The 17,354-nt window shown below is 42.8% G+C and overlaps 1 protein-coding gene across 2 annotated transcripts in view; it reads left to right on the top strand.

Annotated features, from left to right (window-relative positions):
- VAV1 (vav guanine nucleotide exchange factor 1) overlaps positions 1–16,674 on the top strand; it is a 59,632-nt gene extending 42,958 nt beyond the window's left edge. The window contains exons 20-27 of one of the 2 annotated variants that reach the window (XM_087425619.1): positions 417–553; positions 901–966; positions 4,808–4,839; positions 8,860–8,976; positions 10,269–10,356; positions 12,290–12,404; positions 13,751–13,899; positions 16,368–16,674. In XM_087425619.1, the coding sequence (XP_087281745.1) occupies positions 417–553; positions 901–966; positions 4,808–4,839; positions 8,860–8,976; positions 10,269–10,356; positions 12,290–12,404; positions 13,751–13,899; positions 16,368–16,421 (758 nt within the window). In that variant the 3' untranslated portion in view covers positions 16,422–16,674. Of the gene's footprint in view, positions 1–416; positions 554–900; positions 967–4,807; positions 4,840–8,859; positions 8,977–10,268; positions 10,357–12,289; positions 12,405–13,747; positions 13,900–16,367 lie in introns of both variants that reach the window. The other variant, XM_004441232.3, reaches the window with a different exon arrangement.
- Positions 16,675–17,354: the final 680 nt, after the last annotated feature.

The raw sequence follows: 17,354 nt of genomic DNA, 5'->3' as shown, positions 1-17,354 counted from the left end.
TAGTATTCCATCGTATGATTTTTTTTTTTTTTTTTTTTATCACGTCGTGTTCATCCATCTTATTGAGGACATTTGGTTTGCTGCCAGATTTTGGCTACTGTGAATAAAGTGCTGTGAACATTCTTGTCTATGACTTTTGGTGGACATGTGTTTTCATTTCTCTTGGGTGTATATACTGGAGTGGAATTTCTGGATCACAAGGTAGATGTCTATTTAGCTTTAGTAGATACTGCCAAACAGTTTTCCAAAGTGGATTCCCACCAGCCATGTAGGAGAGTTCTAGTTGCTCCATATCCTTGCCACCACTTAGTATTGTCAGACTTTTTAATTTTCGCCATCCTGGTGGGTGGCAAGACTCAAGTTTGAAAATCCTTGACTACCAACCACGCTGTGCCACCATCTTCCCTCCCCTCCAGGCCTGCCCAAGATGGAGGTGTGTCAGGAGTACTATGGGCTTCCTCCACCCCCTGGAGCCTTTGGATCTTTTCTACGGCTCAACCCTGGAGACATCGTGGAGCTCACCAAGGCTGAGGCTGAACACAACTGGTGGGAGGTACAGGCTGGGCTGTGGGAGTGATGGAGAAGGACTTGAGTGTGGAATCATGGGTGTAGGTGACCTCAGGAAGTGGGGTCATGGCCCCATTGGACTCCAGCAAGAGAAGCCTGCTCTGGAGGAGGCACCTGGAGAGGGTGGTGTAGACAGGAATTTCTGGGGTTGGTGTGGCTCTTCTGAGCTGGCTGTCTTCCCAGAAAGTTGATACTGGCTGGTCCCTCTCGGGGTCATCCAGGCCATAGAGAGATAAATGGACGGGCAGAGTGGCCGTTGGGTAGAGTGATGGATACACACATATGCTCACAGATGCCTGTAACCCATCATGTCTTTTCTTCCCGACTTTTTAGGGCAGGAATACAGCTACGAATGAAGTTGGCTGGTTTCCATGTAACAGAGTCAAGCCCTATGTGCATGTGAGTGCCTCAAGTCTGGACAGAGCCAGGGCAAGAGGGTCCTGTGAGGGCGGGCAACCTTGGGGAGACACTGCTGGAGATAGGGAGGGGGCTGTCCATCACGGAGGGTCATTCCCAAACTCAAGATTCTGCCTGCCTCACCATCTGAGCCCAGAATGGGGAATGATGGGAATGATGACCAGTCCTTTCCTCCTTGATTCTTCTTGTATGAAGGTCCTTTTCTTCGTACATGAGAAGGAGCAGGGGTCCAGAAGGCTGGCCAGCCCCTGACTTCCTTGGGAGGCACTGAATGGGTTCCTGTGAGGTGTCATGTCCCCCATGCCTCCTTGCTTAGCTCCTGTGAACAGACCTGCCCACCGCTCTGCCCAGCCTGTCATTCTTCAGCTGTTCCCTCACTCTTTACAATGACTTCAGATCTTTCCCACTCTCCCAAACCTCAGCCATCTCTCTTCCTCCCTCCTTCACAGCGAATGACCCCAAAGCCTACTTCACAGCCCAAATAGGAGCCTGCAGAGGGAAACTCTCTCCTATTTTTGTTGCTTTAATTTTATATCATTTCAGAATTTCAGGGAAGTCTTGAGAATAATGCAAAGACCTCCGTATATCCTTTACCCAGATTCACCAGCCGTCAACATTTTATCCCGTTTGCTCTATCATTTGCTCTCTTTCTCTGCACATTTTATTTCATTTTTAAAGTTTATATAATTTTTTCCCTGAGACATTTAAAAGTAACTTTACAGACATATCTTCCCTTCACCCCTAAATACTTTTTACAAGAACCTTCTCTTACATCACCATTGCATGATTTTAAAAAACATGAAATTCAACGTTGACCTTATACTATTATTTAATCCGTAGTCTATATTTAAATTTTACTAATTTTCCCCAAAATGTCTTTTAGAGATTTTTTTTTTTTTGTCCTGGAGTTGTCCACGTTTCTCCTGTGGAGATACGTTATGAGTTTCCAACTCCACCGTTCCTTCCAAATTTATTAGCTGGTGTTCTACAGTAAGGAAGAGCTGTTTCTTCTAATCTATCTGTGTATGTATGTATCAATCAATCGTCTCTGTATCTATCTAACAATCATCTATGTATCTACCTGTGTATCTATGTATCTGTATATGTTTGTATGTATCAGTCAATCAATGTATCTGTCTAACAATCATCTATGTATCTATCTGTGTATCTGTATCTATCAATCATCTATTTATCTATCTACCTATCAATCGTCTATGTATCTAATGATCATCTATGTATCTATCATCCATGAATCTATCTATGTATCTAAGTACCTATCTATCATCTATGCATCTATGTATATAAGTATCTATCAATCATCTATGTATCTATCAATCATCTATGTATCTATGTGTCTAAGTACCTATCAATCAATCATCTATGTATGTATGTATGTACGTGTCTATCTATGTATCTATCTATGTGTCTAAGTATCTACCTATCTGTCTGTCTGTCTATCTATCTATCTATCTATCTATCTCGGGAAATGCTTGTGGATTCCTATTTTAAAATCATCCCAGGGGCCAGCCTGGTGGCTCAAGCGGTTAAGTGCGCATGCTCCGCTGCGGTGGCTCGGGGTTCGCCGGTTCCGATCCTGGGCTCGGACCGACGCACAGCTTGTCAGGCCGTGCTGTGGCGGCGTCCCATATAAAGTGGAGGAAGATGGGCATGGATATTAGCCCAGGGCCAGTCTTCCTCAGCAAAAAGAGGAGGATTGGCAGATGTTAGCTCAGGGCCGATCTCCCTCACAAAAGAAAAAAAAAATCATCCCAGCCTTGGCCAAAAGGCGCCCCTTTAGGCTGGTTCTTCTGTCCCTTTGATATGTCTTCATCATTCTTTGAGCCCTACCTTATTTTCCAGCATAATACCAAACTTATCTTACATTTTCCCTGCTTCATTCTTGGAATCAACCATTTTCCCAGGGAGCCCTGGTCCTTTCAGTGCGACATGGCATTTAGAAGCCAAAATCTGGGCATCTCTCCAATTTCTGCTTCCAAATGTAACTGCCTCTTTAAATCCACACTTATTCTTGCCTCTGCTTCTCCCATCACCAGGAAGACTCTCAGAAAACACAGAAAAAATGACAATTCTCCCCTCTATTTGAGGCTCCCCATCCTCTCAGCACCACTCATCTTACAAGATAATTACTATTATTTGTTTTTTATATGTCTGCCTAGAGTTTCTTAATGCACGTACAAATAGATAAAAATATGGATTTATATTCCCTGATGGTTTACTCAAAAGGTTCAATACTTTTGCAGCTTGCTTTTTTCTCCTACTTAACGTATCTTAGGATCTTTGCATATCACTATACATAGAACATTGCATTCTTTTTTCTCCCTTTTTAAAAAATTGAGGTGAAATTTGCACAACATAACCTTAAGCATTGTAAAGTGTACACTTCAGTGATATTTAGTACATTTTGCAAGGATTCCTTTTTTGTGCAATGTCTAAAATAGGTAAATCCATAGGAACAGAAAGCAAATTGGTAGTGTCCAGGTCCTGGGGTAGAGGGAATAGGAACTAACTGCTTACTGAGTAATGAGTGTGGGTTTTCTTTCGGGGCGATGTTTTGGAGCATTATTTTTAATTATGGTAAAATACACATAACATAAAATTTACCATTTTAACCATTTTTAAATGTACGGTTAAGTGGTACTGAGTACATTCACATGTTGTGCAACCATCATCACCATCCATCTCCAGAAACTCTTTTCATCTTGCAAAACTGAAACTCTGTACCTATGAAACACTAACTCCCCACTGCCCGCCCCCCCACCCCCCATGCCCCCCCCCCAACTCCTCAGCCCCTGCAACCACCATTCTACTTTCTGTCTCTATGAATTTGGATAATGTGGGGCTCTCCTATAAGTGGAATCATATAGTATTTGTCCTTTTGTGTCTGGCTCATGTCACTGAGCATCATATCCTCAAGGTTCATCCATGTTGCATGTTGTAGCAGGTGTCAGAATTCCCTTTCTTGTTAAGGCTGAATGATATTCCACTGTGTGTATATACCACATTGTGTTTATCCATTCACCTGTCAATGGACACTTGGGTTGCTTCCATTCTTGGCTACTGTGAATAATGCTGCAATGAATATGGGTGTACAAATATCTCTTTGAGTCCTTGCTTTCAACTCTTTTGGTTATATACCCAGAAGAGGAATTGCTGGGTCATATAGTAATTCTATTTTTAATTTTTTGAAAAACAGCCATCTGTTCTCCACAGCAACTGTACCATTTTACATTCCTACCAGTAAAGCACAAGGGTTCCAATTTCTCCATATTCTCGCCAATACTTATTATTTTCTTTATTTTTTTAATAACAGTACCCACCCTAATGGGTGTGAGGTAGTGGAAATGAGCACTTTTACATTTATTTAGATCAGGGATTGGCAAAATTTTTCTGTGAATAAATAGATAGTAAATATTTTCAGCTTCGCAGATCAGATATTCTCTCTTGTGACCACTCAACTCTGCCATAGTAGCACAAAAACAGCCACAGATGATCTGTAAATGCGTGGGCATGACTGTGTTCCCATAAAACTGAATTTATGGACCCTGTCATGTGAATTTCATATAACCTTTGCATGCCAGGAAATATTCTTCTTTTTATTTTTGTCATCCATTTAAAAATGTAAAAACCATTTTTAGCTTGAGGGTCCTGCTAAAACAGGTGGCTGGACAACCCCTGATTTATTCAATAGTGGACCAGCCTCTGAATGAATGAAGAAGGAATGAATGAATGAAGTGCCTGGCAGTCAAGATATTGCCAAGCTGTGCTCTTTGCTCTAAGTCTCTGTCTCTGTCTCTGTCCCTAGGGTCCCCCTCAAGACCTGTCTGTTCATCTCTGGTGAGTAGAACCACCTTTCTTATTTGCAACGTGGGGCCCTTTGGGGTAGGTGCCCAGGCTGGGTATGGGAGGGGCCTCCAAACCAATCAGTTATTCAATCTTCAAATCCTGGGCGTTGACTGCTGGGTCTAGCCCTGCATGGGGGGCTGCTAAGGAGAGAGCAGACAAAAGAGAGTCCTTGACTTTGGGGGATTATGGTCTCACTGGAAGGAAAATGATGGTGGTGATGGTAATGGCAGTATCCCGTTTTTTTTTTGAGCACCTATTGTGTATAGAGCAGTGAGGGGTGGAGGTTTACAGTGTTGCTTCTGGAGCCCACTGACCTGCAAATCCTGACTCTAATGTTGTGACCTTTGGCCAGTAACTCAACCTCTCTGTGCTTCGACTTTCCTTTCTGGAAAATAGATTAATACCTATATCTACTTCATATGGCTAATATGAGGACTTAAGTGCTTAGTCTGTGCCTGGCACATGTAAGCACTTTATTATCTGTATTATTAGTACTCGCTGTTATGAGCACATTTCATCGATTCTAAAATGCACATTTTTTTTTTTTTTTAAGTTTTAACATCTCTGGCACTGGAATGGCTCTTACAATCAATAGAGCCTCAGTTTTCTGCCTCATTTTATGGGTGGTAATTTTTATTTCGTAATGGCCATAAAAGAACAGTGCATTTTACAGTCCTCGGCATCTTAGACTTGGTGTAATGTGATATCGTTTTTATGGCTGTGTGTCAGCATTTTAAGGAGCACATTTAATTCTCGTAACAACCCTTTGAAGTAGGTGCTGTCCTTACTCCCTTCTTGTAAAGGAGGAAACCGAGGCTTGGAGAGGGGGACGTGATTTGTTCAATGTCACACAGTGAGGAAGGGACGGAGATGGGATTCAAACCCAAGTCTGCCTGACTCCAAAGCCGGACTTTCCTGCCTCTTGGAAGTCATGATAACACAAGGGACAGAATTCCCGAGTGTCTACCGTGTATGAAGTGCTACAACCATATTATCGCCATTGGTCAAAAATGTCACTCTGTGGTGGGTAGTTTCACCTCCTTCTTTTCAGAAGAGGAAATTGGGGCTCAGAGTGACAAAATCAGTTCCCGAGGTCACAGAATGACAAAGTGGCAGAGCCAGGATTCAAACCGTGGTCTCTGGAGGCTGTGTTCACTGTGCCCTCTGCTGCCAGGATGTGGTCACCAGCGACCAGGGCCGGGGCTGGGGTGACAAGAGCGAGGCTTTCTCTTCAGGCGCACAATTTAAGGGGCGCCAAACTCAGGCATCGAGATCCATAATATTTTAATGCAATGTTTAAAAAAATCAATCAAAAGCAAGGCAAAAAAAAAAAATCCATGGTGAGCAAGATATCAAAGTTGTAGATAATGACAGGAAATCACAGGGCTGGGAGGAGGAAGAGGTTAATCAGGCAAATGCAGAGTCGAATTTTGTCTTCATTTAAAACTTTGACATTTTGTTCATCATGGATGTTTCTTCACATTCATTTTTTTAAATTGAGGTGAAATTCACAGAACATAAAATTAGCCATTTAAAATTGCATTTATATTAATATTTACACTTATATTACATATTTACATTTATATATCATATATAATTATATATTATCTGAAGTTAATATATACTATTTATGTTATATATTTACATTTATAGCAGATATTCATATTCACATTATATTATCTATGTTATATAAAGATATATATGTCTATAATTATTATCTATATTTAATTGTATTATCTATATTATCTATAGTTAGATATATATTATCTATAATTAATATATATATTATTTTTGTTATATATTTACATTTACAGCATAAAGATATTTATATTCATATTTACATATCATCTATAATTACATATAATCTATAATTAATATATATTATATGTTATGTATTTACATTTATAGCATAAGTATATTCATATTCACATTTATATATCACAGATAATTATATATTATCTATAATTAATATATATTATTTATGTTATATATTTATATTTATAGCATAAATATATTCATATTCACATTTATATGTTATAATTATATATTATCTATATTATATATTATCTATGTTATATGTGTACATTTATAGCATAAATATATTCATATTCACATTTATAGATCATCTATAATTATATATTATCTATAATTAATGTATATTATGTTATGCATTTACATTTATAGCATAAATATATTCATATTCACATTTATGTATTATAGATAATTATATATTATCTATATTATATATTATCCATGTTATATGTTTACATTTATAGCATAAATATATTCATATTCACATTTATAGATCATCTATAATTATGTATTATCTATAATTAATGTATATTATTTATGTTATGTATTTACATTTATAGCATAAATATATTCATAGTCACATCTACATTCAATGACATTTAGTACATTCATGATGCTGTGCAAGCACCACCTCTATCTAGCTCCAGAACATTCCATCATCCTCAAAGGAAACCCCATCCTCATCAGCAGTCACTCCCCATCCCCCTACCCCAGACCCTGGCAACCACTAACCCACTTCCTGTCTCTGGATTTGCCTGTTCTGGACATTTCATATGAGTGGAATCACACAACATGTGACCTTTAGTGACCAATTTATTTCACTCGGCATCATATTTTCAACGTCCATCCACATTGTAGGACATATCAGTGCTTCATTCATATTGGTGGCTGTTTTTCCTGCCATGTGGATTTTTAAAAATATTGCATTAAAAGACTATTTATTTTATTTGTTATTATTTATCTTGATGACTGAGTGTGTTGGCTCCCCCTTTAAATTTTGTACCCGAGGCTAGTGCCTTACATTCCTCACCCTCTGTTCTGGTGACCACAGAGGTGGGCAAACAGTGGGCACTCAGTAAATGCCTGTTCAGGAATGCCAAATTCCAGAGTAAAAGAAAAAAAGGAAAACAACTGCTTTTCTATGCTCACACTCTCAACACTTCTGAAACCAAATATATGTTCTTTTCCCCACAACAAACAATTCTGCAATTCTCCGACACCCTCTGGCTGTCCTAAAATTCAATTCAATGCTGACACGGGCTACCTGGCGTTCGTGTCAGATCTCACAGGTTAAGGGCTCAGTCCTGCAAGACTGCCCCCTCTTCAGATGCCAGTCTTGAGTCCAGGTCTCTGGTACTTCTGACTGACTGGCTATAAAAAGGGGGTTCCCACAACCCCCTCCTCGGGTTCGATAATTTGCTAACGCAAACTCACAGAACTCAGAGAAACATTTTACTTAATAGATTACCAGTTTGCTATAAAAGGATACAGCTCAGGAACAGCCAGAGGGAAGAGATGTGTAGGGCAGAGTATGGGGAAGGGGCCGGGAGCCTCCCTGCCCTCTCCAGACATGCCCTCCTCCTGGCACCTCCATGTGTTCACCAACCCAGAAGCTCTCCAGACCCCCGAGGTTAGGGTTTTTAAATAGAGGCATCATTACATAGGTGTGATTGATTAAATCATTGGCCATTAGTGATTCACTCAACCTCCCTGGAGGTGGAGAAGATGGGGAAGAAAGTTCCAACCCTCTAATCACGTGGTTGGTTCTTCCTCTGCCACAGCCCCCAATCCTGAGGCTGTCTAGGAGCCCCCAGCCCCCAATCATCTCATTAGCATACAAAAAGACACTTATCTCTTCAGAGATTCCAAAGGTTTTAGGAGCCATGTGCCAGGAGCCAGGGGCAGAGACCAAATATATATTTCTTGCTGTGTCACACAAAGACACAGCCAGACCCAAAAGACTGAGTTCTCTCCTTCAATCCATGTGTCAAACGTCGGGTGTGACTTACAGAAGTCTGATGGTCACCGCCCATTTCGGGACTCTGGCCACTGCCTCCTCGAGGCTTATGTTGGTGTCTAAGCCTGTTGGACCCAGGCTATCATCAACTTAAGAAATCACAGGGGGCGGCCTCCATATAGCAACACGAGAGCCCAGGCATGGGGGCTGTGCAGACCTCTGTCCTTGGTGTGTCTTGGCAGGTACGCTGGCCCCATGGAGCGTGCGGGGGCAGAGAGCATCCTCACCAACCGCTCGGATGGGACGTTCTTGGTGCGGCAGAGGGTGAAGGACGCAGCAGAGTTTGCCATCAGCATTAAGTAACTCCTCCCTCCCTGACCCATCTCCCCTGGGACCTGGGCGCTGCAGGTGCCTGAGAGGAAGGGAATGTACAGTCATGACAGCCACCCTTTATTTTAGCCTCTGTGGGTCCTGAGTGTTTTTAAATCTTTTTTATTTCTTTTAATTGACTGACAAGAAAGAGAGATGACTCCTAGGGAGCCCCAAAAGGCTTCTAGCATACTCTAGAAAGAGGCAGAAATGCAATCTGAACCCAAGTCTTGCAGACCCTGGCTCTGCTGTGTGCAGCTTCTCTCTCATGGTGACCCATTTCCTCGTGGATTTTATAATTTTGTCTTGTGATCTTAAGTGAGGCTTTCCCTGTGGGACTCTTTTGCTGCCTGCATCTCCAGCGATTTTGCGTTTACTTCTGTGGGCATCACCAACAGGTTAATTTCTTTATCAGGTTAAAAAATTGTAGGTTGATTTCTTAGTTTCCCAGACCACACGGGTGGTTTAAGTTCAAACCCCAAACCTACGTGAGGGCAGGACTGAGGCTGTAAATTCTCAAGGGTGACTTTGGGGTCTCGGACACAGACAAGCTTTCTCATCATCCCGGCTGGGCTGATGGGTGCAATTTTTCTAGCGTAACTCTTTTCCTGCAGGCGTAGCTTTTCGCCTGTCCAGCCTTATGGGAGGGGGTCTCAGTGCCAACTCTCCACCCTACATAGACCCCGTAACTCGTCTCCTCTTTCTACATGATCATCAAGCAGGGCAAAGCTCCTTGGTTACTAATATCAGCAAGGGTTGAAATTGATGCTTACTGTTTGATTTTTAGTTCCATCCTCGTTTTTGGCCTCTGGGAATTTCCCTTATCTTTTTGAGAGCTCAGCATTTCGCCCCCCCCCCCAGCATTTCTAGGGGTTTTCTGTAGTAGATTTTTTAAATCTACTTTTACATATTTGCAGAAGTGAATATCCTTCTCATGTCCCCGCTGGTCTGTGGTCCGCCATATTGATGGAAATGGAGATCTCGTCCTCTCTATTCCAGAACATGGCTTTCTTTACGAGGTCTTTTTGACTTCTCAACAAACTTGTGAGTCAGGGAAGATGATTCCTATTATAGAGGAAGAAATGAAGGCTTAGAGCAGCAAAGGCCCCAGGGAAGGGATCCTTTTGGGACAGCAGGAGGGAGCTTCAGTCCTTGGGCTCCAGTGGTGGCCTCCTCCAGGAAGTAGCCAAGATTGCTTCCTCCATGGTTAGAGGTGTGTAGCTGGGGCTGAGACTTCGCAGGGGCTCCAAGACCATCTGGTCCTCTCTCTCTCTGCTTCCAGGTATAATGTTGAGGTCAAGCATATTAAAATTATGACAGCAGAAGGACTGTACCGGATTACAGAGAAGAAGGCTTTCCGGGGGCTTACGGTAAGGGCCAATCTACCCCTAACCCCAGCCTCCCAGAATACAGACAGGACCCTCCTTGAAGCTCTATCTTGAGAGTGCCCCCCACCCCCAACACTTACCTATATTCAGAGCAGCCCCTCCAAGGGCACTAGGGAGCAATTGGCCTTAAACTCATTCTCTTAATGACTAGCAATGAGAATATTAATAATAAATAATAGCAATGAGCATTTATGGAGAACTTATTGAGTGATGGACATGTTATAGATAGGGCTTTAGTTAATCCCCTCAATTCACTCCCTGAGTTCCCATTTCACAGATGGGTAAAACTGAGGTTTAATCCTCATCTGGCATCACAGAATTGCAGAGCCCCTATATCTATCAGACTTGAGACTCAGCTTTGTCTAATTTGCTTATTGACCATTTAACTGAGAATTCAAATGCCTTTCAATTGTTTTTGCTTCTTTTTGGTGCCCTGTAATTTTGGGCTTTTAGACATTTTAACCCCATTGCACTGAATCACATAAATCTTACCCATGGTCTATGGATTCTTGAATTCTCTGAAAGAAAATCCAGTATCTTGTACATATCTGCTTTTTTTGGGGGGGAAGGATGTCTCAGATTGCACTTGATCATCAAAGGGATCCTTGACTCCCCAGAACGTTAGGGACTGTTAATTTATTCCACAAATCTTTTTTTCCCCCCAAACTTGTTATTCTGAAAAATGTTCCCTCCATTTTGTATTTCTGAAAAATTTCGGAGAAGTTATGGAATTGTGTAATGAACATCTGTAAACCTTTCACCTAGTTTGTTAATTGTTAATATTCTGCCTGTTTTGCTTTCTCTCTCTCTCTCTCCACACACACTCACACATCTATTCTGTACTATTTAAGACTAAGTCACAGGCATTGAGATCCATCAGTCATAAATACTTTAACATGAATATCCAAAGAGCCGAGTCATTCTCACCCCTCAACACAGGATCATTATCATGCTCAGGAAGTTGAACACTGATGCAAAATTGTTATCTGATGGACAGTCCATTTCCCAAACTCCCTGATTGCCCAAATTATGTCTTTTATAGCTGTGTTTTCCCCCAGGATATAATTAAGGATCACACATTGCATTTAGTTTTATCTCTTTAGTTTATAATAGTTCCCCAGTCTTTTATTTATTTTTTTGGTCTTTCACGATATTGGCAATTTTGGAGGCTAGAACTCCAAAACACAAGATATTTTATTTTGAAGAATGTTTCTTAATTTTGACCTGATTGTTTCCCCACTATTAGAATCAGCTTGAGCATTTGTGGAAGAAATATTCATACGTGCGACAAATCTGGAAGTTGAATGCAGATCAGTCTGTAATAATACAGAAGCCAGCTCTTAGCTGCTACACTCTATTGCCCCCTCCTCTGGGGCTGAATTCCGGATCTTCCCTTTTCCAGCTGTGGGACCCTGGATGAGGAACTTGACACCTCTGTGACTCAGTTTCTCCATTTAGAAAATAGGAGAATCATGACTGTATTCACCTCTCAGTGTTATTAGGAGATTTTGATAACGTGTGATTGCATACTGGCCAGCACATAGTAGGTGCTTTAGAAACAGCATCTATTATTATTAAAATTAATTGTAAAAATAAGGCTCTTGACACCCACAGGGGGTCGATTTTGGTGAGCTGGTCATCAGGCAAGTTGGTAAATGTATCATAAAGTGAATTGGCTACTAGGAAAACTGGCTTTAGGCGATGTGATCTCTTCCCCATAAAATGGTCCTGGCTGCCCAGGAAGGGAATGAGCTCCCCATCATGGGGAATATTCAAGGAGTCACTTGTCAGGGAGGCCAGAAGGGGGCCTGCCTCACATGAAGAGTTGGATGTGGCTCCTTCTAGCTCCTTCCAGCTCTGCCCCATCGTGGGCTGGCCCCCTGGGATAGCATCTGTCCCGCTGTCCTTCTTCTAGGAGCTGGTGGAGTTTTACCAGCAGAATTCCCTAAAGGATTGTTTCAAGTCGCTGGACACCACCCTGCAGTTCCCCTTCAAGGAGCCGGAGAGGCGAGCCATTAGCAAACCACCAGGTAGGACGTCTCAGGCTGGGGGCCTGCAGCCCCAGCTCCTTTCCATTGTGGAGGGAAAGTTTGGGGGTGCCATGGACGTTCCTCCCAGTGGGTATGCAGAGGTCATATCTGTGAAACAGCGGGAACTGCTTCCCACCCCTGTCTGTCCCTTTGTTCTTGAGTGGTTTGTATATTCATTTGCTTGGATGGAAGATGGAGCAGGGGTTACTTTTGTATTTGGGAAGATGAGGACACTGGGAACAGAAGGGTCCTCTCCTGCACCTTTTAAGCCTATATTTTTGTATCAATATCAAGGATTAATTATTATCTATAACCTTGTCCTACAAAAGGCAAGACCTTTAGCTCACTTTTACTTCCCTTTTCCTTTGCATTGCTTACCCACCAGGCTTGTTGAAATTATCTGGAATGTAGGCTACAGTTTGCTATGAATTAAAACAGTTATAACATATTTTAGGAATCCTTTCTTAACAATTGCATTTAACTTTGCAAATATGGTATCAAGAATTGTTTAGACTCCATCTATATTTCTTGTTTTCCATGTTTTTCTTTATTTTTAAAATTCCTTATTGCAATTCAAATTTCATTTTGCTGGAGTACATTCTGGAGAACGTTTTTCAGAAAAGTCATACAGGTGGGATAGTGTCTGAATTCTTATGTGTCCAAAACTTTTTAAAAGAGGGATTTAAAAATTATTGTTAAAATGGCATATTTTTGAAAAAGCAACACCAATATAATATCAGGACTCCAAGACAAAAAAATTGGCCCTATTCTTATCACCCAAATGAATAAATGTTTCTTTCTGTCTGCACATTGCTTATTTGTCCTGGTGGCTATATGGGCATTCAATCTTGGCATATTTGCAGAAATACTACAAATTAATTTTATATTCTACAATGTTGCTATGAAATGTGCTATGTACTGTGCTACAATGTACTATGAAACGTTTTTTTGTATCTTTTTTTCTCTTACTTATTTTTCCCTGTTCCCTCTCTTCTTTCACCCTTGGTCCTCCTTAAGTAATTAATCTTAACAGGCTAGAATGAAATTTTCCGCGTCTTTCCTTTTTTCCTTTCATTATAAATATGGACAAAACATTTAAAAATTTATAAATGCTATTATTTTCTAAATTTGGATGCTGACTGGGCTGGAATGATGATTCCAGGAGTACAAGGGTGTCCCCACCAGAACACAGAGCACCCGACACTCCGCACAAAGAAGCACTGAGGGACCCTTCATTCTGGTGTTACCCTCCTGAGAGCATTGCCCTCCCCCATCACTCTCCCCAGTTGGTGGGCTGGTATCTGCTGTAGGTCCTTTTCCCACCTCTGCTCTTCTCTACGCAGCAGGAAGCACCAAGTATTTTGGCACCGCCAAAGCCCGCTATGACTTCTGTGCCCGGGACCGATCGGAGCTGTCCCTCAAGGAGGGTGACATCATCAAAATCCTTAATAAGAAGGGGCAACAAGGCTGGTGGCGAGGGGAGATCTATGGCCGGGTAAGTTTGTGGGGAGGTTGGCAGCCTGGGGAAAGGGGCTTGGGGTGACCTTGCCATGGTGGAGCTACCCTGGAATTGTGGAACAGAGAAGGCAGGGAGCGGCTCACGTGGAGGTCTTCCCTGGTCGGAGGGGAGGAAAGGACATTTCGTTTCGTAGATATTTCTTTCATTTATGCAACCTGCATTTATTTATTGATCACCTACTATGCACTGGGCATTCTCATGGGTGCCAAGGAGTCAGAAATGAGCGCAGTACAATCACTGCCTTTGTGAAACTCATAGTCTAGTGAGGAGGATAGACCTGTAACCAAGCAGTTACGATGTTGCGTGGCCAAGATTGAGATGGGGAATCATGGGGCAGCGTGGGAACCCCGAGGGAACCCCTGACTTGGCGCTGAGAGCAAGTCAGGGCGACTTCTGAGAGGCAAAGTTGATTGCTGAGGGATGAGTAAAGTTAGCCAGGTTAAAAGGTTCACGGGAGGGTGAGAGGAAGTATTCCAGGGAGAAAGTCCAGCATGTGCAAAGGCCCTGGGGTGAGAGAATGATTGACGTGTTTGGGGAACACAAAGGCAGGGATTTGAGTCTATCTTGTTCACTGCAGTATCACCAGTGCCTAGAACAGTGCCTGGCACATAGTAGGTACTCAATAATTATTGATTGCATGAAGAGGCAGAACTGGGACTAACCACTTTTGCCTTGTCTGCTCTTTTGCCTGCCTGAATTCAGGCTGTCAAGAAGGGACCTCAAGCTTCCTCAAAAAAGTTTGTTTCTGCCTGGTTCTTCTTATTGTTTTTTTTTTTGCTGAGGAAGATTGGCCCTGGGCTAACATCCATGCCCATCTTCCTCTGCTTTATATGGGACGCTGCCACAGCATGGCTTGACAAGCGGTGCATCGGTCCATGCCCAGGATCTGAACCTGTGAATGCCGGGCCACCAAAGCGGAGCACGCGAACTTAACCACTACTCCAACAGGCTGGCCCCTGCCTGGTTCTTATTTTTGTCTCACAAAGGCAGAGAGTCTTCTTTTTTTTTTTTTTTATAATTTTTTAAATTTATTTATTTTTCCCCCCAAAAGCCCCAGTAGATAGTTGTATGTAATAGCTGCACATCCTTCTACTTGCTGCATGTGGGACGCGGCCTCAGCATGGCCAGAGAAGCGGTGCGTCGGTGCGCGCCCGGGATTCGAACCCGGGCCGCCAGCAGCGGAGCATGCGCACTTAACCGCTAAGCCACGGGGCCGGCCCGAGAGTCTTCTTTATTTCATCTGCTGATGAATTCCTAGCCTCTAAATATTGCCTTGCCTGTACTGGTTTCTCAAAAATGTTGAGTGAAGACAAGGACACTGGTTAGGAGATTACTATCTACTAGGGGGAAACATATGTGAAAAAATGACCTGGATAATTGCTTAGGTGAACAATTCTGTTAAGAACCATGGAGGGTAAGTTTAGTGTGCAGTGGAGGACAATTAGGGTTTGAGAGAGCCTTTTGGGGTGTTTAGGAAGGGCTGAGCTGTAATGGATTCATCCATCCATCCATCATTTCATCCTTCCTTCCTTCCTTCCATCCATCCATCCATCATCCATCATCCATCCATCCATCCATCCATCCATCATCCATCCATCCATCATTTCATCCATCCATCATCCATCCATCCATCCATCCATCCATCATTCCATCCATCCATCCATCCATCATCCATCCATCCATCAATCCATCCATCCATCCATCATCCATCCATCCATCATTCCATCCATCCATCATCCATCCATCCATCCATCCATCCATCATCCATCCATCCATCATCCATCCATCCATCCATCCATCCATCCATCATTCCGTCCATCCATCCATCCATCATTCCATCCATCCATCCATCCATCATTCCATCCATCCATCCATCCATCCATCCATCCATGCATCCATTCATCCATCCATCCACCCATCCACTTATCTATCTATCTATATCTATATCTATCTATCTATCTATCCATCCATCCAACTAATATTTATTAAGTATCTGCTATGTTCCAGGAACTATTCTAGGCTCTTGGGACTCAATGATGAATAAGACAGACAAAAATCCCTGCCCTGTGGAGCTCACATTGTAGTGAGGGGAGGGGAAACAGACAACAAGGCCATAAATAAATACTATGTATAACCAATTAGATGCTGATAAGTACTATGGAGAAATATAAAGCAGAAAAAAGAGCTGAGGAGTGTTGGGGTGGGTGGGGTTTGCAGTTTTAAATAGGATGGTTAGGAAGTCCTTACTCCTAAGGTGACATGTGAGTAGAGAACTGTAGGAGGTAGGGGGGTCAGCTGTGTGTACATGAGGGGTATGTACTTTCTGGGGTAGAAGGTATGGCAGGTGCAAAGGCCCTGAGGAGGGAGGGAACCTGCCTGGTGCGTTGAGGAAAAGCAAGAGAACAGGCAGAGGCTGCCCTGACTACTTCCTTGTCTCTTTCCAGGTTGGCTGGTTCCCCTCCAACTATGTGGAAGAAGATTATTCTGAATACTGCTGAGGTTTGGCACACTGGCGGAGAGATGAACAACTCCAGCCTCTGAGCCCAGGATGAGCAGGCAGCTGGACCAGGGACTGTGACAGGTCCTGGCGGGCTGAGAATCTGGGATGGACTGCGGAGGGCCAGCGTCCAGCTGGCAGGGCTCCTGGACTGATGCCCTGTCATGGTTAATTTATAACACACTGATTTCCTCTTGGGTCCCCTCGAGAAGGCGGGGCTCAAGGCAACTGCTTTTAATAAAATGATGAATGGAGGCGCTGGTGTCGTTCAGGAGGACCTGGAAGGGGAAAGATGTGGAAAGGCACTGGGGCACCGACAAAAAGCCCTTTTTCCAATCCCTGCCTTCCAGCTTTATCACCTTTCTCTGCCGTTTAAAATAAGACCTGAAGAAGGAAATGAGACCCCTTGTAGCAGGAAAGAATTTTACACTCACAGATTCCAGATCACAAAAACATAACTCGCATTTGTTTTTTCTATAATAGAACTTAATTACAATTTGGAACTCCTCCAATTCTGCTAAGTGGTAGAAACATCATCTCAGTTAAGTCCGGATCTTCTTAGTCAATTCTCCCCAAGATCACGTTTACATTCCAGGGGATTTGGCATTGGAGTATTGGGGAGACCACTGGTACTTGGTGGTTATCTTCTATCCCACTGCCACCTGCTGAGATGTCATTGTTTCTGCCTTACCTTTGGTTCCTCTGTGTCTTCCACATCCCTCTTGGCACGTGCAGGACATCTGGCTGTTTCCCCTTAAATGCTGGGTGGTGTGACTGTACAGCCCAGTTTACCCAGGAGTCCTGGCTCTTGTCCTGGTGTAGTGGTTAATCATGATTCTTTTCATTCTCCAAAGCATCCTGGTTTGATTGATACATTGTATGGCGACTGTCTTAGGTTGGGCTTCTCCAGAAGCAGAGCCTGAGACAAGGATTT

Source organism: Ceratotherium simum, chromosome 39, assembly GCF_057802395.1.
Source record: "Ceratotherium simum simum isolate JZ-2026a chromosome 39, ASM5780239v1, whole genome shotgun sequence".
Taxonomy (NCBI): Eukaryota; Metazoa; Chordata; class Mammalia; order Perissodactyla; family Rhinocerotidae; genus Ceratotherium; species Ceratotherium simum.
This window is presented reverse-complemented; position numbering and strand designations above follow the sequence as displayed.